The sequence below is a fragment of the Leishmania infantum genome, chromosome 16 (assembly GCF_000002875.2).
Source record: "Leishmania infantum JPCM5 genome chromosome 16".
Lineage (NCBI taxonomy): Eukaryota > Euglenozoa > Kinetoplastea > Trypanosomatida > Trypanosomatidae > Leishmania > Leishmania infantum.
In genome coordinates this window covers 185,487-207,519 of record NC_009400.2, presented here as the reverse complement: position 1 = coordinate 207,519, position 22,033 = coordinate 185,487, and the positions used below count along the sequence as shown (strand labels likewise).

Genomic DNA, 22,033 nt, shown 5'->3' with positions numbered 1-22,033 from the left:
ACGCGAAGCGCGTGACGATCCAGCCGAAGGACATCCAGCTGGCGCTGCGCCTGCGCGGTGAGCGCCACTAGAGACGAAGCCAACGCGTGCGCTGCGGCACTTTTCTTGGCTGCGCAGACGAGGTGAGAGGCTGCGGTGGGGAGCGGAGGGAGGACGCTGTGTGTGAGCTGCGTCGACGCTCTGCACTCTCCCCCCTTCCCCCTCGCTCACCTGCTGCCCCTCAGCGAGTCAGCGTTGCGTGCGTGTGTGTGCTTGTGTGAGCGGCGCTCTCACGGACTCGCACGGGCTTACCGACACACACTCCATAGATGCTCTTCGTTTTCGACTCTCTTTTTCCGGTGCCTCTGTGTCGTTCTCTGATGATGCGTCTCGACGCGTGTAAAGCTGTTGAGGTGCGTGCGCGGTTACATGGCGAAGGGATGTTTGCTGCGATGTAGTTTCACTGCGTTTCCTGTTTCTGTGGCAGACGCGCATGCAGAGGAGAAAGCGAGGTGAGTGCTCCCGGTGGTGGTGGTGTGTTTGTGTGTGTGTGTCAGTTGTATGGGTGGTCATCAGCAGACATCGCACCCCTCCTACCCCCCAAAATAACAACAACGGAAACGGAGCCCGGGAGAGGATCACGGCACAGTCAGGACCCCCAACAAGCTCAGTCGTAGGCGTTGAAGTGGATGCTGCGCGCCGGGTTGTGTGCTTGTGCCCACCAAGGGACTCGTGAGATGCGCCTAGTTACGCGATGCACCCACCGCAGAGCCTCTCTGCATGGCGCGATTGCCTCCCGGTCTCTCAATGGACCTTTTCGCCTCCCCTTCCACTATCTCTTCCGTCTCTTGCGTGTGATATGTCTACAAGTGACTGGATAGGTGGTTGTGGTGGTCGGTTTGAGGTGGAAGGCGAAGGAGCGGCCATGGCCGCACTCGGCGAACCGCACGTGCGCGCCGTTCGCAGGCGTTGCGCCGTTCGCAGGCGTTGCGCCAGAGCCAGCGACCTCTTTTCTCTTTTTTTTTTTCGTCTCTACGGGTGTGCATCGCTGTCTCACCCCCTCCGTTTTCGCCCCGTTTTCTCCCTCTTCGTTCACTCCCGGACCTCTCTTGCGCTGCATAGGCGCTTGCGTGCGGGACACATCCTCCATTCCCTCGTCTTTTACACCGGCGCGGGGCAGGGCTCATTGCGAGCGTCACCAACAGGAAAGAAGTCACCCACTGCGCCTTCACTCGGGTAGCGGGCACAGGAGCTTCTAGACATGCCGACGCCCATCGCGTGGCTGTGGCGTAGACGCATCAGCCGGCACAGCGGGAATGGCGAGCCCCGTGGACGCCATCAAAGTGGACGTCGCTGTCAAGCTGATTGGCGTTATTGGGTGCAGTGCCTCCGGCAAGTCCACCGTCGCCCATCAGCTGGCGAGCAGGCTTGACTCGCCGTTGCACCCAATTTGCACAGACAGCTTCTTCTTCGATGATGTCTGTGCGCAACTGGGCACCTACGAGGACTACAGGTGCATCGACTATGGTGCTGTGGCACGGTGGATGTCGGTGTTGGTGCACGCCGTGTCGACGGTGTCTGTGAGCCCACTGGAGGAGAGGTGCGCACCTGCTTCATCACCCGCGGCGCGAGCCGCAAGCGCAGACGGCGACACTGCCCTGCACCACCCCCCACACGACTTGGAAGGTCGGGTGCATAACGCATGGTGGGAAGAGGTGCTGCTGCACCTACCAGAGCTGGGCAAGTATCGCCGTGCTGCGCCGAATGCCACGTCTGCCACCACGGCTCCCACAACTGTCTTTGCTGCCGCTGCTGATACTGCTACCCCTATTGCCCAGTCCAGCAGCACGGTTGCTGAGGCAACACCCGCCGGCGCTCATCCACATGACGGGACTAGTGACAGCGATGGAGACGCATCGCTCGGCGCACACGAGGCTGAGGAAGAAGGCCGACGGCGGAGAAGTGTTGCCGCGTTCACACAGCGAAGAGAGGGGGGTGGCGGCATCTTGTGCTCGTCTCTTGAGCTTCGGAGTGGCAGCGAGGAGCAGGCGCCTCACGCCGGTGCTCCTTTCTGGCACCCCGTCATCATCTACGTTGTGTGGGAGGGTTTCCCACTCCTTTGCAATCGCTTGGTCAACTCCTACATTGACTACGCGATCGACGTTCGCTGTGACCTGGAGACGGCGTGCTTGCGGCGGTTCTTCCGCACCCCGCGCCGCCATCTTGCTCGATATCTCGCTCTCGACTCTGCAGGAGGCTGTCAGAATGGACAAGATGAGTCGCAGCTGGGGCTGCAGCGCGCGCGAGCCGCTGTCGTGGCGGGTGTCGTGCGTCAGGTCTACCGTCCACGCATCGAGCAACTGTGGCGTGCTCGGTCGCGGGAGCAACTTCGCGCCGATCTCACGAATGCCCTGGTGCAGGAAATGCGACTGGATGGCTTGCAGGCGCTCGCGCACGGCGACAGCCCCACTGCCACGTCTCCGCCGACGTGCATTACGGCGCGCGATGCCTTGGATTTACTCTCCCCTTCCTGCTTTGATCCGCCTCGTCCGCGTTGCCGGCGCCAACCGGCCCACTCTAGCGCCGCCAAGGCTATGGGCGACGGCGGCAGTGGCACCCGCCTTCAGGGCGAGAGCTGTGGTGCTGATGCTGCAGCGTCCACCATATCAAGCCCCAGCGCTTCGTCAGTGGCGGCCGCGGAGGAGGTTGGGCGTCGCTGTTCTGCGTGCTGGTCCGCTGACGGGTTGCCCACTAATGCCTTTCAACTTTTTTGGGAAAGCGAGTTTGATGAATGGCTGGCGCGGTCGTCGTCGTCGCCGTCGGCCACCACTGCTGCTGCTGCTGCAGCCCTTGCCTGGGCCTCACTGAAGCACAGAGACGGTGAGGGCGCAGCTGCGCACGCCGCGCACCGCGTCGACGAACGGCAGCGCGACATAAATGGAAGCTTCCGCCGGACGTCGCCACCACGGGTGACACCGTCTAATGAGGAGCCTGGGGTGGCGTATGTGAATCGCATGCTTGCGCAACGCGGACGTCTTGCATTGCTTCAGAGCTTGTCTTGCGGCGAGCGGGCAGTCGCGCCGTCTTCTCCAGAGGCGTTCAGCATAGGCGGCAAGGGCGCTGCCTCAGCCGGGCTCGGCCTCGAACAGCAGCTGGCGGTGGGCGGAGTCCACAGCACAACGTCTCTGACTGCGGAGACGCTCTCGTCAGCGCTGGCGCCGTTCTACTACGAGTTCCGTTACTGGTACGTTTTCGAAGTTCTCTATTACGATCGAATATTCCGCCCACTGCAAGCCCACCGTCTGCGGTGGCGCTCCGTTGTGGGGGAGAGTAGTGCCGCGTCCACCGACGGCGAAGGCAAGAGTGGTGAGCTTGGCGGTTGTGGGGCCACTGATGCACCATGCGCTGTACCCCGTCGATGGTGGGCAGTGAAGAACGGCCGTGATGTGCACGGGCAGGACGCAGGCGAGCTCCTGACGCAGGTGGATCACATCAGTGCTGCCATACGTGCCATTCGCTAAGCTCTCTCCACCCCCTCTATCTTTTACGCCGTGCACACGCACACACGTGTGCGCCACGTGCGTGACTGTATGGGGTGTGTCGAAGGAGATAGTGGAAGGGTGCAGCGAGACGAGAGGCGATGCCATCAGCTTCACGGCATGAACCCCAAAACGCAAGGAATAGCATGCGCGAACAAGTACCTACATGATTGACCATTGCACAGCAACAAGCATCCCTACGTCCGCGTTGTGTGTGTCTGTGTGTGTGTGCCACGCTAGGCCGCAAGAGATGAGTTTGATGAGTGGGACCCTGCGATCGTCTTGTGCATTCTTCAGAGCACCTGCGTCGTCCCTCGCCGTCGCGCACTTCTCTTGCCACTCCCTTCTCCACTTTCTCGTACGCGCATAGTGATGCACGCGTAAGTGTCTAGAGCGCTGGATATTGTGGCGGCTTCCCGGCTCACGCAGACGCGTGTTTTCTGCCCGCCGCACCTTCTGCGAAATAAAAGGCACCGAAAGTATCCTCCACTCCTCCGCCTTGCTCCTTCTTCTCCTCCTCTGCGCCGTCTCACGCACGCAGGAACCTACTGTCTTCCTCTCGCTCCCACACACGGACACCAACACATCTTCGTCTTATCGTATGTCTTTCTTTGATCTCCTCAACGAGCGCGCCAAGCGCTCGCTGCTCTGCGTCGGCCTCGACCCCCGCGCCAAGACGGCAGCTGCGGCGGTGGAGGAGTGCAAGCGCTTGATTGAGCAGACGCACGAGTACGCCGCTGCCTACAAGCCGAACGCGGCCTTCTTCGAGTTTTTCGGCGCCGAGGGCTGGGCAGCGCTGTCGGAAGTGATTCGTGCCGTTCCCGCTGGCATCCCCGTGGTGCTGGATGCGAAGCGCGGTGACATCGCTGACACCGCCGACGCGTACGCCACCTCCGCCTTCAAGCACCTGAACGCGCACGCCATCACTGCCTCGCCGTACATGGGCTCTGACAGCCTTCAGCCGTTCATGCGCTACCCCGACAAGGCTGTGTTTGTACTTTGCAAGACGTCGAACAAGGGCAGCAACGATTTGCAGTGCCTGCGCGTAGGTGACAGGTACCTGTACGAGGCCGTTGCCGAGCGCGCCGAGGGCCCGTGGAACGTGAACGGCAACGTCGGCCTGGTCGTCGGGGCAACGGACCCAGTCGCGCTGGCTCGCGTGCGCGCGCGTGCGCCAACGCTGTGGTTCCTGGTGCCGGGCATCGGCGCCCAGGGCGGCAGCCTCAAGGCGAGCCTTGATGCGGGTCTCCGCGCCGATGGCAGCGGCATGCTCATCAACGTGTCGCGCGGCCTCGCCCGCGCAGCCGACCCACGCGCCGCCGCGAAGGAGCTGTGCGAGGAGATCAACGCGATCCGCTTCGCCAAAGGCGCCTCCGTCGAGCTGGCGAAGGCACTGGTGGACTCACATTGCGTGCGCTTCGGCAACTTCACGCTCAAGTCAGGCAAGTCCTCGCCGATCTACATTGACCTGCGCCGCCTTGTCACGTACCCGGCCATCATGCGGCTCGTGGCTCGCGAATACGCGAAGGTGCTGCGCCATTACAAGTTCGACCGTATCGCCGGCCTGCCGTACGCCGCGCTACCCATCGCTAGCGCCATCTCCAACGAGATGAACGTCCCGCTCATCTACCCCCGCCGGGAGGCGAAGATCTACGGCACAAAGGCGGCCATCGAGGGCGAGTACAAGAAGGGCGACCGCGTTGTCATCATCGACGACCTCGTGTCCACTGGTGAGACCAAGGTCGAGGCGATTGAGAAGCTTAGATCTGCTGGGCTTGAGGTGGTGTCGATAGTGGTGCTGGTGGACCGCGATATGGGTGCCAAGGCCTTCTTGAACAAGCTCGGCTACGACTTTGAGGCCGTGGTGGGGCTCCACCAGCTGCTGCCGCTCTGGCGTAAGAGCAACGCCATCACTTCCCAGCAGGAGGCGGATGTGCGCGCCTTCCTCGGTCAGTGGAAGCAGAGCAAGCTATAAACACACCTATAAGTAACGCACTACCCCCCCCCCCTGTACACACGCACACGCGAGGAGCTGCGAAGGGGAAAGCGGGTGCGAGCATGTCAGTGGTGGGTACGCGACCGGCTCAAAGGACGCGTACGACGAAACGAGACGGTGTGTCTAGTGTGTGTGTGTGTCTGAAAACGGACGAGGGCGAAGCGCGCGCTCGCGCACCCATGATGATGGGCGGGCCGTATGCGTCCCCGTCTGTGCATAGGTGCGCGCATAGTCAATGATGTAATGGAAGCCATCTCGCAACCGCACGGCACACACGCATAGTTGTGTATACACCCGAAAACAACTGCACTTCACACGCCCGCACTCGCTCTTGTTTTATTAGTATTCTCTGTGCTCCTCCGTGTCTCCCTCCCGCTCTCTCTCTCTCTCTGTGCGCGTGTGCGTGCGCAGCGCAAAGGAGGCGAGTGCGGAGGGGGCGCGCCCGTTTTTTTTTTTTCTATCTCATAAAGGACGACGTAAAGCAACCGTTGAAGTGTACGTGTAGCGTGCATGTGTGCCATGCGCGCAAGCGTGCTCGTGTACACGAGATGCGCTCGAGAGTGCGAGACATAAAAGCGACCCAGGTAGCACAGCGGTGGCGATGAATCCTTTTAGCGAAGGGGCGATGGGAGCGAAGGGTCTCCGTTACAGTGCGGCAACACTGGCTGTGAAAGAGGAGGGGTAGTTGGGTGGTGAAAGAGGGAAGACTGACAGCCGGTGCTGCAGCTGTCAGTCCCTATGTGTGTGTCTGCGTGCTGGTGTGGCTGTGCATGTACTCGCCTACTCCCGAACCCTCCCCCTCCCACACGGAAGTTCTTTCTCGCCTCTCTGCTCTCACGCTATCGACGTGACGCGCTGCTCAGACGCCCCTGTTTGGGCTGAGCTCACCACTTTAGCCTGCATTGCTGCTGCTTTCTCTCTCTATATTGCACACCCTCCTCTTACGCGCACACCGGCACACGCTCCGGTGCATACACACAGAGCGTGGGCTTGTGCCTTCCTCTTTCTGCTTTTCCCCCAAACACCAGTCGTTCGTGTAGCGCGTTTTTCGGTAAGCTCTCCCTCGCCTGTCCTGCTATCGCTCCTCATGCCCTCATTCTCAGGTCTCTCGATGTGACAATGTCCCTCCTCCGCCCGCTCGGGGAGTGCTTGCGTCCTGCTCAGCGACACACACCCACGCCCGCGCACACGCCTGCGTACACGATGTTCACCTTCTATCTCGCGCAGGCTAGGACCACATCAGTTCTTCACTCACTTGTTCGCTGCCACCGCTGCCTCTCCGTCGCTCTCCATCCCCCTTCCTTCTCTTCCTTTCCGCGTGCTCCGTCGTCGCGTGCCTGTCACAGGCCTCCCCCGTGGTGCGGCAGCGACGAGCAGCGACGATCACCGTCTCGACCGACCTTCACCTCGAAGGTCTATGAGGCAACGCTGCGCGGACGTCAGGATGAGCCGTGCATAGGGCGCCTGGGAGCGGCCGCCCAGAATTGCGGACTGCTCAGAACAGCGGCTGTGCGTCCCCCGCTCTCCGCAGCGGGCAGCACCACGGGGCAGCGCCCAGTCGGCCTCTATCTTGAGCATCACTGCCCCACATGTGGCGTGAAAGCAACTGTTGCCACGCGCTACCGGCACCCCCATCTCTGCGGCATAATGACGGCCTGCGGAGTCACCCCGAATGCAAGCCCGATGGGCACGTCTGCCGCCGCAGCGACGGTGCTTCGGGGTCTGCAGAAGCAGGTAACGCTTCTACGCGAGGACAAGCTCTTGCTGAACGCACAGGTGTCTACGCCGATCCCGTCCAAGCTGTCACAGGCGTCTCTGCTGGCGTTCGCTAATCGCGAGAATCGCAAGGTGAACGTGGCTTCAATGATCGGGTGGCGTCCCTCAAGTCAGGTCACCACTTCGACACCGCTCTACTCGCAGTTGTACACTACCCCGGGGCCAAACTGTGGGGTGTACACGGCGCGGACGGCGTGCGAGGCAGTGCCGCTTGCTGGATGCGCGACACTTGTGGCCCTGCGGCGCCGTGGAGTGCCAGAACCCGTACGGCCATTCCACCTCGCCGCTTGGCATCTTCGCTGGCTCGAAGATCGCGGGCAGGATGGTCGGCGCGCTGTCATGGCGACCCGATCGTGACCGGGGGGTGGTGACGTGACTGACTTTTCCCCTGAGTGGGATCTACTGCACTGTGCTGCGTGCATCATGGGCCACGCGGCCAAATTTGTGGGACTCCTTCAAGATGCTGCTATCGGATCGTTTTGCGCTTGGACTGCTCCGTTGGCCTTGTGGCGGTAGCGTGCCCGCGGCACGTGCACGAGAAAGCGAACCCGTTGCCCAGGGGAAAGATGATCACCGTGCTCCGGGTGGCAAACACGCTGGGAGGGGTGAGGGCGGGGAGGCGCTTCATGGCTGCACTCGTGGTGCTCTGTGCTGGCGAGAGGAACCCGTGCAACCAAGGGCATGATCGACACATCTCTGGCCGTGCGCGGGGGCTGGCGGTCATGGAAGCACTTCTGCCCTTGCTGCTGGTCTTCCTGGGTGTTTTCAGCATGGGGACGAGGGTGATGTGCAAGAAGGGCGTAGTCGGTGCGCTGAACCGGAGTGAGTACAGCTTCCACCGCCTGCTAGTGGCTGTGTGGTGCGGACACCCACGTTCCGGTTCACCGGCTTCATCGCCGTGTCCATCGTTGCATCGAAGCTGGTGTCGAACGTCAACGTGTCACCGCTCCTCGGCGCGTACATCATCATTGCAGGGAAGTTTGGCGGTGTGCGCTCGTGTCGCTGCTGTGCAGGCTGTTCGTGGCGCTGCGCAACCTGTTTTTGCTCGGCTGGTGCTTCATCGGCTCCCCTCCTCTCCTCTCTGACGACTCATGCACGAAATCGCCACTGCGCATGCACACGGAGCGCCTCCATGCCTCTTCTCTCCCTCTCTGTCCTCTGGCCCGCAAGTCTCCTCTGCTTCAGCGCGAACCACAACCGCAGCCCAGCGAGAGCACACACCGTGTATGCACACATCTCTACACATACGCACTCATCATCCAGCGACCGTGTAGCGAGACGGACGCAGAACGCCGTCTTGTTTCTTCTCACGTAGACACGATCATGCCCACCTTCAACCCGGTTGCCTCCCTCAAGGGCCAGAGTGTGGCCTCCGCTACACAGTTCTCGCGCGCTGACATCGACGCCCTCATCCAGCTCGCACTCGATATGAAGACACACATCGAGGCAGGAAAAACGATCGACACCCTGCACGGTCGCGTCATGACGCCGCTGTTCTTCGAGGACAGCTCTCGCACGCTGACGAGTTTTTGCGCGGCCATGATGCGGCTGGGGGGCAGCGTTGTGAACTTCAAGGTGGAGACGTCGTCTGTGAACAAGGGCGAAACGCTGCAGGACACCATTCGCACGCTGGACTCGTACAGCGACGTGCTCGTGCTCCGCCACGCTAAGGAGGAGGCGTTGGAGCAGGCAATGAGTGTGGCGACGCACCCGATCATGAACGCCGGCAACGGCGCCGGTGAGCACCCGACTCAGGCGTTGCTCGACATCCTCACGATTCACGCCGAGCTCGGCGCCGTGGACGGCATTGCGATCGCGTTGATCGGGGACCTCAAGAAGGGCCGCACGGTGCATTCGCTGCTGAAGCTGCTAACGCACAACTTCGCGCTGAGGAGGGTGTACCTCATCGCCCCCGCGGGGCTGGAGATGCCGGCGGAGGTGCTGGAGCATGTCGCGTCGGACGTGCTGAAGCGCGGGATCGCGATTCAGCAGGCGTGTGGCCTCACCCCCGAGATTGTGGCCGACTGCGACGTGCTCTACGCGACGCGCCTGCAGAAGGAGCGCTTTATTGCCTCCGCTGCCGGTGACGCCGACGCCATGACCGCCTTTGAGGCTTCTAAGGCTAGCCTGCTGATCGACAAGGCTCGCCTGGCACACGCGAAGGCGAAGATGATTGTCATGCACCCGCTACCCCGCGTGGATGAGCTCAGCGCCGACATCGACGACGACCCGCGTGCGGCGTATTTCCGACAGATGCGCTACGGCCTCTTCATGCGCATGGCTATCCTCTTCAGCGTGCTTTCTTGAGCTGCCAGAGGGGAGGGCGGCGTACCCACCATCTCTCTCGGGGGGGGGGGCAGCTGCTATTCGAAGCGCTGGAGTTCATGTAGATAGACTGCTGCCCAACATGGACCTCATACATCGATTAGCAGTGACCCCCCTCCTCCACACACTCGCACGCGCAAGCCGCAGGGAACCATGGTGCCACCCACCAAAAGAGGAAAACAGAGAGATGGGCTTCACAGGCTGGGGCAGAAGCCAAGTTGATGGCGTCTTTCAGCACCGCGGTTTTGTCTATGGGCTTCGTCCTCTTGACATTGAAGCTGCCCCCTCCTCCTGAACGTGTGGTGATGGTGACGGTGATGCTGATGCTTGTCCCCCCCCCCCCCACACACACACACACACAGACACCCCCACAAACATGGCGGCATAGGAGAGAGACAGAGAAATTTCCCCTATCGACGTGCGCAACACAGCGCTGCTGTGTGTCTCGCTGTTCCCGTGCGTGTTCGGTGATGCGACAGACATCGTTGCACACGAGAGGGGGTCGCACCCCTCCACAGGACATTGGCAGGCACGCACGCACACACACACAGATCTATCCTCTCTCACTCAAAGTAAATCGCAGCTCACACAGCGACCATAACATCATAAGAAGGAACAAGTCAGAGAGCGAGCGAGCGCAACGGAGCGATATCAATGCCCGCGCGCATGCCGGCTTGCAACTCCATCGATCTCTCTCTCTTCTGGCACCGATCACCGATGCAGCCGGCTCGTGTTGTCACCACGTTATCGTTGTGATGGTCGAGTTGGCATTGCCGCAGCGCGAACACGCACGCATGTGGGCACGCGTAGTCGAGCACGATCTGCTGAGCTGACGCGCGTCCGTCGGGCTCTCCTGGTGTTGTTGTTGCCACAGAATGAAAGGGCTTGTGCAGCGGCTCGGCGATATCAGCCTAGAAAGCGTGAAGGCAGATGTCGAGGACAACCCTGTGCTTTTCCGTCGTTCCTCCGCCAGCCCAGTCGCCCACTAAAGGTGTCTTTATGCTGCTACGCTGTCCATCATCACGACGAGTCGAGCAGACTATCAGTGATAGCCACTACGGCGCATGATTCTTCAATGCACTCTCCGACCTCCTCCATTTTCCCCTGGACTGCCACGTGCATCTCTTCTCCTCGCTCCACCACTGCTGCCGCCCAAACCTATCATCGACCACTCCATCACCCCTCGCAAGGCTTTGCCATACCAAGAGGTCGAGGTCGATCAGCCATCATCACACACACGCGCACACACTTCTCCTTCAACGTGCGCGGCCAGTGCGACGAACATCCACACGCACCTGCTGCGTGTTGCAACCCACTCTTCCTTTGCTGCGACACTCCTGCCCTGCCCGCTGCTGCAACCATGAGCCTTCAGGTGGACCTTCTCAACAACACGTTTGCTAACCCGTTCATGAACGCGGCTGGCGTGATGTGCAGCACGACGGAAGACCTGGTGGCCATGACCGAGTCGGCGAGTGGCTCTCTAGTCTCGAAGAGTTGCACCCCCGCTCTCCGCGAGGGCAATCCGACTCCGCGCTACCGGGCCCTACCGCTTGGCAGCATCAACTCGATGGGCCTGCCAAACAACGGGTTCGACTTCTATCTGGCCTACGCCGCGGAGCAGCACGACTACGGCAGGAAGCCGCTCTTTCTGTCCATGTCCGGCTTGTCAGTGAGGGAGAATGTTGAGATGTGCAAGCGCCTTGCCGCTGTCGCGACAGAGAAGGGCGTCATCCTGGAACTGAATTTGTCCTGCCCCAACGTTCCCGGCAAGCCGCAGGTGGCCTACGACTTCGACGCGATGCGGCAGTGCTTGACGGCGGTCTCGGAGGTGTACCCGCACTCGTTTGGTGTGAAGATGCCGCCGTACTTCGACTTTGCCCACTTTGATGCCGCCGCCGAGATCCTCAACGAGTTCCCGCAGGTGCAGTTCATTACCTGCATCAACAGCATCGGTAACGGCCTCGTGATCGACGCGGAGACGGAGTCCGTGGTGATCAAGCCGAAGCAGGGCTTCGGCGGCCTCGGTGGTCGCTACGTCCTCCCCACGGCGCTGGCGAACGTCAACGCGTTCTACCGCCGTTGCCCCGGCAAGCTCATCTTTGGCTGCGGTGGCGTGTACACCGGTGAGGACGCCTTCCTGCACGTGCTCGCTGGTGCCTCCATGGTGCAGGTCGGCACGGCGCTGCACGAGGAGGGACCCGCCATCTTCGAGCGACTCACGTCGGAGCTGCTGGATGTGATGGCGAAGAAGGGCTACCAGACGCTGGACGAGTTTCGCGGCAAGGTCAGGACACTGGATTGAACGGCCGAGAGCACGAGCTAAAGGAGAGCAACAGGAAGCACTGAAAAACAGCAGTGCGACCCTTTCACATGCGTACACGCGAGCGGCGGCGGGAGGGCGGAGGTAGACACCACAAGCTCCGGTGGCGTGCACATGTGCGACGCGGGCACTCCATCTGCCGTGGTGTCCCCCCTCCTCCTTTCATGCTCCTTCTCCCTGTGTGCCGCCTTTGCTGCTTGCTTGCACAGCCCATTTCAGCTTCCAGCTCATGCGCTCGATACAGACGCGCGTGAACGGGATGCGTGGAGCGAGGTAGGGCATCTCGCAGCACCAGCGACCGCATCGACGAACAACGATACCGAAGCAGCGGCACTGCTTCGGATGTGGGAGAGGGCGAGCGAAGTGGGGATCGGTCTTGCGCTCGGATGTTTTGGGCTTCGCCGCATATCCGGCTCTTGCTTTGATTATCAAGAGCCGGCATCTCATTCGGCGGGTGCTTGTGTGCGTGTGTGTGTGTGTGATCTTCTTTTGATGCTTCATGTGAGTAGCGCACCCCCCCACCCCAGCCCCGCTCCGTGTGCCAAGACGCCAGGGGATCTCCCCCGTCCCTGCCGAACGCCGCACCACCTCCGGCGGTGACAGGCTCAGGCACCTGCGACGTGGCGAGGTCAGAGCGACGTATCGCTACAGATGTCGGCGGTCAGGTCCTGGCCTGCGTGGCGTCGCGGCGGCATGCGAAGCGGCTGTTGGTGGGTAGAGCTTGAGGCGGGGGCCGTGCTCCCCGACGACCGAGTCGGCGCACTGCTGTACCGTGTGCGTCTACGGCTGCTTCGCACCAGACGACGGGCGCCCGTGGCAGGAGGGGCCGGAGGTGCGTGTGTGTGTCAGAGGTGGCGGTGTAGGGTGTGGTGTTTGGCCTCGCCTGGTGCACGGCAGACAGACGAACTCGCCCTGATAAGCAAGCGCGAGAAAAAGTCGATCAGCGCCGAAGAGGCGGTAAACGTAAACGAAAAGGCGGGATGCGGTGCAGGCGAGCATGCGATCCACGTACGCTGCGGAGCGGGGCACGACTCACGTGTGTGCGCGTGCGTGCAAGCGTCTTCTGCCTCCCTCTCTCATACATGTTTTCTCCTTTTCTTGCATGGACGAAACGGAAGGCATCAGCTGCGCTCAGAAACACGAACGCTTCCTGCACTGGCGACACACACGCATAAACGTGGTAGCCGCAGCCGTAGCCGCGTGTCACTCTCTTTGCTTTTTAGCTTGGCGTGGCGCGCACGTGTGCGCTCGTGACCTTAACCCTGCACCCCCTCTCTCTCAGTCCTTCCCAGCTACGCACGCCCTTCTCTCTCCGTTTCGTCTCAGCACACCAGCAAGCCCCTTTCATTGTCGCTGTGCTCCACACCACCGCTTCACAACTCTTCCCATCTCCGGCGATCACCACCAACTCCGACGGCGCTTGCACATCTTCTGCGCATCTCTTACCGTGCCGGTCTCTTCGGTCGTTTTTTTCTTTCTTGTCACCGCGGCATATCACGGAGCGCTACGCGGTGCTGGAGTGGGAGTTCGACGCCCAAAGCCTTCGCGCACGCACGCACACAGAGTAAGCATACATTACAGAGAGAGGGAGAGAGACAGACGCACGCGGCCATTACTTGCAGCCCCCTCATCTTCGTTTCTGCGGGAGACCTTGTGGTGGTGGTGGTGGTGGTGCTGTTTTACGATTTGAGCCGCTGTCGTGCTTCCAGCCTCTTCTTACACGCACGCGCCCCACTCACAGCAATCATGCTGCGTCGCCATGCCTGCAGCACCGCCGCGTTCGCGATGGCTATCCAGACCACGCGCGCCGCGCACAGCATTGCCGTGCTGCAGAACTCGGTGCCGGCTACCACGGCCAAGAAGCTCGGCAGCGCTGTGTCCAAGGAGGAGGTGGCGGCGGTGAACAAGGTGCCTGCCGCCATTCTGGAGAAGGTGTGCAACCCGCGGCTGGTGGCCTTCACGGAGATGGACCTTGCCCGCACCCGCTTTGCCCCCCTTATTGCCACGATCACGGACGAGGTGGACTACACCAGTATCGAACAGCAGGTGGCGAGCAAGTTCTTGGGGGACCCGAGCAGGCTGCAGCCCATCCCTGGTGCCCTCAAGAAGTTCCGCGAGACAAACTGGAAGGATGTGAAGTCGCTCATCACCTTCTACGAGGAGACGATGTACCCCATCCGAATGAAGCACAAGGAGTACAAGCATCACGAGCTCACGAGTTTCCACATCAAGGACGTGCTGAAGCGCGGCTTATCGGCCTTCAAGCAGAGCTACCTCGACCAACAACAAGAGGAGCAGGTAAAGGTGAAGGCTCACATGAAGAAGTGCGACGACTTTGTGAGCACCGCCGTCAAGGATGCCTTCGACACGGCCGTCTGCAACGACCTCGCGAACATCCTCCGCATCGGCGGCGAGCAGCATGCCCACGCGCATCGCATGGCGCTGAAGATCTTAGATGACATGAACATGATGAAGGTTCCGTACAACGCGGCCACGACGGAAATCCTGCAGGCCATCACCTTCAACGATGGCCCGTTCGACAACTCACCGCTTCTCTTTGAAATGATCGAGTGCCCAGAGCGCGGTGAAGTCCACGTCGGCACCGGCTCGCTGGAGAAAATCAGCGACGAGATCCTCAAGCTTATTAGCCATCGCCACCAGACCCCGCTGGACGACGGCATGCTGATCCGCTCCCCGGACACGCACCCGAACTTGCAGCGTTCCCCCGAGTAAGGGAGGAGAAGGCCCTGTGGTGGGGCGGGGAAGACATGCGCCGTCTCCGCTGGACTGCTGCGTTTCTTCCGACCATGTCTTTGAGGAGAGCCAGCTGGTGATGAAGGTGGTGTTGGAGCTCGATTCACATCGATGACCGGTGGCGTTGATGGAGCATAGGGAAAATTAGTTTGTTTCGTCTCCGGCGGTGCCGCCGCTCCATCTCCTCCTCCCTCGAACACTCTCGCGCTGGCGTAGGCCCGTCATGCGTGTGCGGTTTCGGACCTTTGGTTTCCTTTTCTCAAGTTTTGTGTGCATCTCTGCTGTGCACTCGTCTGTCTGTCCGTCCTCGTTCTCTCGGCACGTTGCCCCCTCCCCCGCGCCCCTTCCCGCCCTCCTCCACACACGGCGAGAGCGGCAGAGGGGGGGAGGGCAACGACAGCTGGATGCGTTTTGGTACTTCTCGGTCTCTCGGTATCCTCCCCACCTCGCAGACTGACGAGTTTGTCGACGCTGCTTCGTCCACCTTTCTTTTGTCGTTGTGTAGGCGCGTGCACACGCGGATGCGACGGCGAAGCGCGAGATCTAGAGTGCGGGAGAGAGAGGGGCCGCGATTGGTGCTGCGTGTAGCGTTCACCGAGGGAAGCCGAGAGAGGATCCGGCCGGCTGGCACACCAGCGCGATGGGCTGGAAGAGAGTGCGGGTAGCGGGGTCCTCGAGTCGCAGCAGACAGCAAAATACCCCATCGTATAATGGCGCAAGCCCATTGGGCGTAGGAAGGCAGCTTTCACGGCGCGTTGTTAGATTTTCGACTGTGATGCGTACGGAGAGAGCAAGCGAGCGAGCAAGCGGTAGTGCAGGGATGAGAGGGAAGTCGAAGAAGTCGGAGCGGTCGGCGAAGAGGTCGGGGGATGGGGACGGCGGGTGAGGGTGAGAGTTGGGGTCTGGTAGCATGAAGACTGCCTGCATGCGCGAGGGTGTGCACATGTGTACAGCCGAGGCGTGGAGCAAGCTCTCCCCCTTCTCCAGCTTCTCTTCTCTCTGCCTCTTTTTCTGGCGCTCCCGTCCACCACGCCTCGTTCCGAGCTGTTGTTTTTGCGTACTCGCAGCGGCCCCCTCAGCCATCGCCACACAGACGCGTCCTCCGTTTCTTCCCTCCCTGCCCGCCCTTCGTCTTCGCAGGTATTTCGTCGTTTTCCATCCACGGGCACACCTCTGTCGCCCTCTCGCATGTCAGTGCGCAATGCCGCCGGCTATGATCTTTTCCGTTGGGCGATGTTGCTTTCTTCTCCCACTTTCCGTCTTTCTGGGAGCTGTTAGTGTATGTTAGTGTGTGTGTGTGTGTGTGGCTGTGTGTGCAACCTTCTCTTCCTGCTTTCTTCTCTCACGCCATCCCGCACGCATGAGATGCACGCGCCGGTTGCCTCTCCATGGGTCTCTTCTCATCGCTCTCGCGCAGGCTTGCCCTTCCGGTTCGCAGGTGCCCCATGCCGCTGTTGTTTTTCTTTCCAGCACGCTGTGGGTGTAGCCTGCTGACCTACCGACGCGCACATACACCGCATCAGCATTCCATGTAGAGTTGGGGCGCAAAAAAAGGCAGGGGGTGGAGGCGGGGGAGGGGTTGGCAGTGTGAGAAGACGGCGGCGCACCGATGTGCCGCAGGGCGAACGGCAGGCGCATCCGCCGCAGCAAGCCACAGCAACTCCGAGGGAAAAAAGAAACAAATAAGGAACGACATAAAAAAATTCTGAGAAACGCACATGCGCCCCGCTCTGCGCGGTCTCGCAGACGTGAGTCGCCACCGAGGAACGGCAGCGACAGTGAAAAGGCCACCTGCGCTTGCATCCGCGGCCGCTCAAAGAGCCGATGCGAAGCCTCGGTAGGGCGTCGTTGGGTCAACTGTGCAGTCCCTCTCGCTATTCTTCGCTTCTCTCCTTTAACTGCCATACAGCTCTCCATTTGTCGGCTGCCGCACTGTCGTGCGGTGTTTTGAGAACCGCCCACCGCACGCGCTGTTCTTGTGCGGGGATACGCCACCTCATCGGTTTTCTTCTTGCCCTCGCCCTACTTCGCATCCATTTCTCCCTCGCTCGCTCCCTCTGTCCTTCGTTGCGTGCACGCGCGTACACGCCTATGTATGTGTGTGTGTGTGTGTCTGTGTTTCGCTGCTCTGCGTCATTGCGCGCTTCAGCAGCAACAACACGCCGCCTCGCTACCACCTGGATTTGCGCGGCGACCCCGCGACACAGTTGCTCGGCACACGCGCCCCCCTCACACGACGCCCCCTCCCTCACTGCCGTCACTTTCGTTGTTGTTTCGCCCTCCTTTCTTCATTTCGTGTTGAAGTTCGCTTGTTTTGCTCGCGCTCTTTGCGCGCGCGCGCGTGTGTGTGTGGGGGGCGCTCTGGCGACGACACACCCACTTCCAGCGAGTACTGGTTTGAGGCACACATCCGTCGACACGGGTTGGAGGGCGACGGCATCTCGTGTGTGCGCGCGCTCACGGATTCCGATCTCTCCTCTCTTCGATCTGTTTCGCGCATCTCGGATGAACTTTTCCTTTCCGCACTTCACGCGTGCCAGCACGGACAATGTGTACACGCAGCCACCGCAGAAGTCCCTGCTCGAGTTGGTCATCGAGGCCAAGGGCCGGCTGGGCCTAGTGCCCCAGCGTCAAGCGCTGACGCAGCACCCATCTCCGTCCCCGTTCAGCCACTTCTCGGACAGCGACGAGGAAGGTGAAGGCGTTGATGGCAATGCGAACGAGGCGGAGACGCGGCAGGATGCTGTGCTCACTACCCGCACATCCTGGGTGCCGCCGGCGTATCTGCTGGACTACTTCTTTTCTGGCGAGTTCCTCTCCGTGTTCTTGACGTTGCACGGCATCAACGCCTCACGCCCGGTGTCGATGCTGGTGCCACCGCTGTTGACGGTGCGTGATGCGCAGCTGCACCCCCTCGTCGAGGCCGGTCTCTGCGCCGTTTTGCAAGATGCGGCGCACAGCAGCTCTCGTCAGCAGCGTAGCGGCGGCGGTGGTGGATGTCGGGACGGTGTACGGGGAGGACGAGGGGGTCGCGATGGCGGTGAGAGGAGCTACATGGAGAGCAACGCCGCTGCTGCCAGCGCCGACGGCCCTTTCATGCCCTACTGGGGAGGCGCACAGCAGCACCAGCTGCAAGGCGGCTTGCTTGGCGCTGACGAGGGCAACGACAACGGTGCGGCAGAGCCAAGCGCACCGATTGCGGCGCATCCATTTTGCGCCGATGCGCAGCGCAGGGTGGACGAGCCCGCGGCGACACCGCTGGCACAACGCCTTCTTTTTCGGGGACTGCAGCAGGTCGCACTCCCGGCGCTACTCCTTGGCGACCATGTGCTGCTGAGCGGCCCGCGTGGTATCGGCAAGCGCACGGCGGCACTGCTCTCTGCTGGCGCAAACGTTTTGGCATTCACTAGTAACGCCAACCCCGGCGCCGCAGAGGAGGCGGACGCCCCTCCAGCGCCCGTGGAGGGTGAAGGGGAGGCAGCTGCTGATAAGCCCCCAGCTGCGGCTGAGGGGCCCGCGTCCACCTCTCCCATCGAGGCAGAGGTCAAGCCAGAGGAGACAGTGGAGGACACCAGGGATGCGGCGGACGCTCGCCCAGATCCAGCAGAGCCCGCTGCCGCCTCCGATCCTGCATCGCCACCGGCTCCTCGTGCGCTCATTGTCCTCTCCTCCTACCCAGAGGTGCTCTCTGCGGCGCACTGGCTGGGGTCGGTCTTCGGCCCCGCAGCATTCGCCCCATACACGTTTCAGAAGGATGGCGTCGCGCTCCGGCTACTGCTGGAGGCGCAGACGGCTGAGCAGCAGCCGGCGGTGCTGGACGGCGGCAGTGGCCCCTACTCGAGCGACGCTCTCGGCCACGGTGGTGTGATGCCCACCTTCCCCGAGACCACTAGCGGTCGGCGCTTTATCGGGCCGCCGTTGTCGCTCCCCTTCATCACTGACACGACTGCTGCTGCCGGTGCTCCGGCGCTGCCACCAGCGGATCCCACGCAGGCCGAGTCTGCTCCGCGCCATGCACAGGCGACGGTGCCGGCTCTTTCGGAGCTGGCGGCCCTCGTGATGAATGCGTCGCTGCCTGCAGAGGCCGCCGGCACAGCGCAAGGCTCGGCTGGGGAGCGCGCAACCGGCGGAGATACAAAACTGAAACGGAGGCGGCACAGGGACGATGAGGAGGTCAGCGATGACGATGCCGACGAGGAGCGTGCCGAGAAGCGGTCCTCCCGCACGCACCGCCGCCACCATCGCCACCGCGGCGAGCGCGACGAGGCCGAGAGCGACGACGACGAGATCAGGCGAGTGCATCATCGCGAGAAACGCTCGCCGCGCTCCAGCAGCCGCCATCGCCATCGCAGCCGGCACGGCGACCGCAGCGATCGGGGAGGGGAGGCGGAGAGCCGAGGAGAGAGGGACGCAAGCAGCCATCGCAGCCACCGTCGCCACCGCCGTCGCCGTGATGAGGTCGACGGTGGTGACGGTGGCAAGGACAGGCGGCTTGTGGACCGCGAGGAGCGGCACTTGCAGCCGCACAGCAGCCATCGAAGAAGCAGCCGCCACCACCACCACCGTAGCCGTCGTGGCCGAGACCGTCACGGCGAGGACCGGCGCAGTGTTTCATCGTCGTCTTCCTCGTCTTCCACGGCCGCCTCGTCCACTTCCTCTCCTGGCTGTCAGAGTGCAGGGCCGCCTCCTTTGGTGCCCACTAACGCGGAGGCAGTGCTGCCGATGATGCTAGATAACAGTATAGAACCGCCGGCAGCTGACGAGCTGCGCGCCCTTGCGCTGGACTCTGTGGTGCCGTCTGCTGTGCCGATGGTGGCACCGGTAACCCCCTTCTCTGCCGTTGCTGTTGCCGAGGAGCCGTCGGCGGCCGCAGAGAAGCAGCACGAAGCGGCTAAAGAAGACAGCACAGCTAAGCTGCCTGACGTTCTGCGCCAGCGCGTGCCGCTGTTGATCACCACGTATCACGCCCTGGGGATGGCGCTCGGAATGGTGCAGGGGGAGGCGTCCGCCCTGCCACCGCTGGAACACGTGCGTGTGGCGTTGTTCGTCAATCTCGAGAAGGCGCTCATGCCACCGCTGAAGGAGTCTTTTGTGCACTCGTGGTGGCTGTCGTTGGTGAACGCGCTGGATGTGGAGTGCCAGTTTGTGGTGACGGCCGATCGCATGGGCACTGAGGTGCGCGGCTTCCTCGATAGCACCATCATGCCCGACGCGGGGGAGCGGCTGGTGCACTTCGATCAGCGCGACGCGTCGATATGGGCTGTGATGAACGTGCAGGTGTGCGCGGTACCAGTGGAGGCGCCGGTGACCGCTTCGCCGCCGAACGGCGGCAGCGAAGGACGCCCTCGCATATCCGGCAGCGACATCGACGCTGCCAAGGTGGCTCATCTCTTCTCCACCATTGTGGAACACATGTCGTCGACCGGCTGCCACGCAACACACCAGAGAGGCGATGCTGTGTTCGAGGCCCACCGTGGTGGGCAGGGTGCGCGTGTAGTGATCGTCTGCTCTGCTCGTCGCGAGCAGTCGCTGGTGGTGACGCAGCTCCAGCGTCTTTTCCACGATCAGGAGCACGACACCCACGCTGTGATGGTGCGGGTGACGGAGAGAGTGGAGCTGTTTCGAGCATCAGAGGCGGAGGCGCTGGTTCTGACGGATGCGCAGCTGACAGATCCTCGCGTGCTTCGTGATGTGCACCAATGCACCGAAGTGGACCTAATCCTGCACTTCTCCTTGCCACGCACGGTGATGACGCAGCTGGAGAAGAAGGAGATCATCAACTCGCTTGCGCAGCGCGGCCGCGCCATCCTTGGGAGCTCGAAGCAGTTCTGTGCTCGCCGCTGGTGGCGCCGTACGGCCGTAGCGTCCGCTGCCGGTGGTGGCGCTGCCTTGGATGCGCCGAGCAATGCCGTCGACTTCGTCCCAGCCAAGGTGGAATGCCAGCTGCTGCTGACGGAGTACAACGTGCACGGACGTGTTGGCTCGTGTGTGATGGAGGCGCTGCGCGAAGTCAGCGACAGCTGAGTACCAAAGAAAAAAACGTTGCACGGCGCAAGCGAGCGGGGGTGGGTGGGTGTTGTGAGGAGAGGCCGGCCGCGCGCATGTGGCCGCCACTCCCCGCAGCAGATGAATGAATAGCAACGACGAAGGCCAGCTTCTCCTGCGCGATGCGTTGTGCGGGCGCGCGCCTCCGATGAGATGACGTGGGTGGCGGCGTTTGTGCAGCGGGAGATAGCTCGGCACCCCCGTCCCACCCCTTTCGCTTCCTCTGCACTGGAGTGTTTGCGAAGGGACGGGCTGACAGCTGAGCACGGTAAAGGCTAAAACGCGCGAAAAGGCATGCAGACTGGCAGACGCGCGCCAGAGAGAATGAAGGCGGCACGAACGCGTCGGGCCGCCGTCAACTGGCGTGCGGTCGTTGATGGCCGGGGGTAGACGCAGGCACCAATCACCGCGCGCTGATCGGGCACTCGTGGAGGACGGCACTGCTTGCCGTGGTACGAGGGCGAAGGCACAGGCACACACCGACACTGTGCTGCATGAGTGAACCAAGTGTAAACCAGAAGTGGGCGAGGTCCTGCGCACACGGCAGCGGCCTTCGGAGAGTTGCGACCCCGCCTCCTTTATCGCTAGGCTTCGTGTTTGGGTGCTCTCCCCGTACGCTCATGTGACGCGCCCCGCCCCCTTAATAACACAAGCATGACAGACAGCCCCGTGCTTCACTCCGCGTATGTCGGCGTCGGTGGCGTTGGTGCGGCTCTTTGAATGGGGCAAATGCTCTTTGCACTGGTGTGCGTGTGTGATGACACAACTGCGTCTTGTGTGACCCGACCTGGGCTGCTGCTTCGCTCCGGCCCACTCACGCGAGCGCAACTGTGCGCGTTCCTCTGACCGTTTTGTGGGTTTTACCACGGCACTCGGGCCATTGGGTGGTGCTGCAGCGACCCTTTCCTCGTCTCGCCACCGCCTTTTCTCACACGCGGCGTTCCTACTTTCTGTTTTCTCTCTGTTTGACCCCCCCTCCCTCCCATGTGATGACGCGGGGGGAGGGGGGCCACCTCCGCACACCTCAGTTGCACGTGAGCGCACCCCGCATGAGTCCTTCGATACCGCTTCGCGCGCGAGTGGGTGTGAGCGTGCCCGCTATCCTCCGCTCTGTTTCGCTTTCCGGCTTTGAGGCTGCGGAGGGTGGAAAGAGCGAAACAGAGAAAGTGGGAAGCAGACGCGCCGAGTCATCGGCGTAGTGAAAGGACGACAGAGACACCCCTCATGGCAGGAGGGAGTACGAGTCCTGAAATGCACGATATTGGGAAGCGGAGAAACACGGGGCGGGAGGCAAGCCTA

The 22,033-nt window shown here is 61.9% G+C and overlaps 6 protein-coding genes across 6 annotated transcripts; all 6 read left to right on the top strand.

The window, feature by feature from the left end:
• Positions 1-1,295: 1,295 nt before the first annotated feature.
• Positions 1,296-3,500, top strand: LINJ_16_0570 (conserved hypothetical protein; the record flags this gene model as incomplete). The annotated part of the gene is made up of 1 exon (XM_001464507.1): positions 1,296-3,500. One exon carries the CDS (start codon positions 1,296-1,298, stop codon positions 3,498-3,500), a length of 2,205 nt encoding a protein of 734 aa, XP_001464544.1.
• Positions 3,501-4,119: 619 nt separating this feature from the next.
• On the top strand, positions 4,120-5,493 carry LINJ_16_0560 (orotidine-5-phosphate decarboxylase/orotate phosphoribosyltransferase; the record flags this gene model as incomplete). The annotated part of the gene is made up of 1 exon (XM_001464506.1): positions 4,120-5,493. The coding sequence occupies one exon, from the start codon at positions 4,120-4,122 to the stop codon at positions 5,491-5,493; it is 1,374 nt and encodes a 457-aa protein (XP_001464543.1).
• Positions 5,494-8,613: 3,120 nt separating this feature from the next.
• LINJ_16_0550 (putative aspartate carbamoyltransferase) lies at positions 8,614-9,597 on the top strand (the record flags this gene model as incomplete). Its single annotated transcript, XM_001464505.1, has 1 exon — positions 8,614-9,597. The coding sequence occupies one exon, from the start codon at positions 8,614-8,616 to the stop codon at positions 9,595-9,597; it is 984 nt and encodes a 327-aa protein (XP_001464542.1).
• A 1,378-nt stretch (positions 9,598-10,975) lies between these two features.
• On the top strand, positions 10,976-11,917 carry DHODH (dihydroorotate dehydrogenase; the record flags this gene model as incomplete). The annotated part of the gene is made up of 1 exon (XM_003392335.1): positions 10,976-11,917. The coding sequence occupies one exon, from the start codon at positions 10,976-10,978 to the stop codon at positions 11,915-11,917; it is 942 nt and encodes a 313-aa protein (XP_003392383.1).
• Positions 11,918-13,681: 1,764 nt separating this feature from the next.
• LINJ_16_0530 (conserved hypothetical protein) lies at positions 13,682-14,668 on the top strand (the record flags this gene model as incomplete). Its single annotated transcript, XM_001464504.1, has 1 exon — positions 13,682-14,668. The coding sequence occupies one exon, from the start codon at positions 13,682-13,684 to the stop codon at positions 14,666-14,668; it is 987 nt and encodes a 328-aa protein (XP_001464541.1).
• Positions 14,669-17,194: 2,526 nt separating this feature from the next.
• Positions 17,195-20,713, top strand: LINJ_16_0520 (conserved hypothetical protein; the record flags this gene model as incomplete). Its single annotated transcript, XM_001464503.1, has 1 exon — positions 17,195-20,713. One exon carries the CDS (start codon positions 17,195-17,197, stop codon positions 20,711-20,713), a length of 3,519 nt encoding a protein of 1,172 aa, XP_001464540.1.
• Between the last annotated feature and the right edge of the window lie 1,320 nt (positions 20,714-22,033).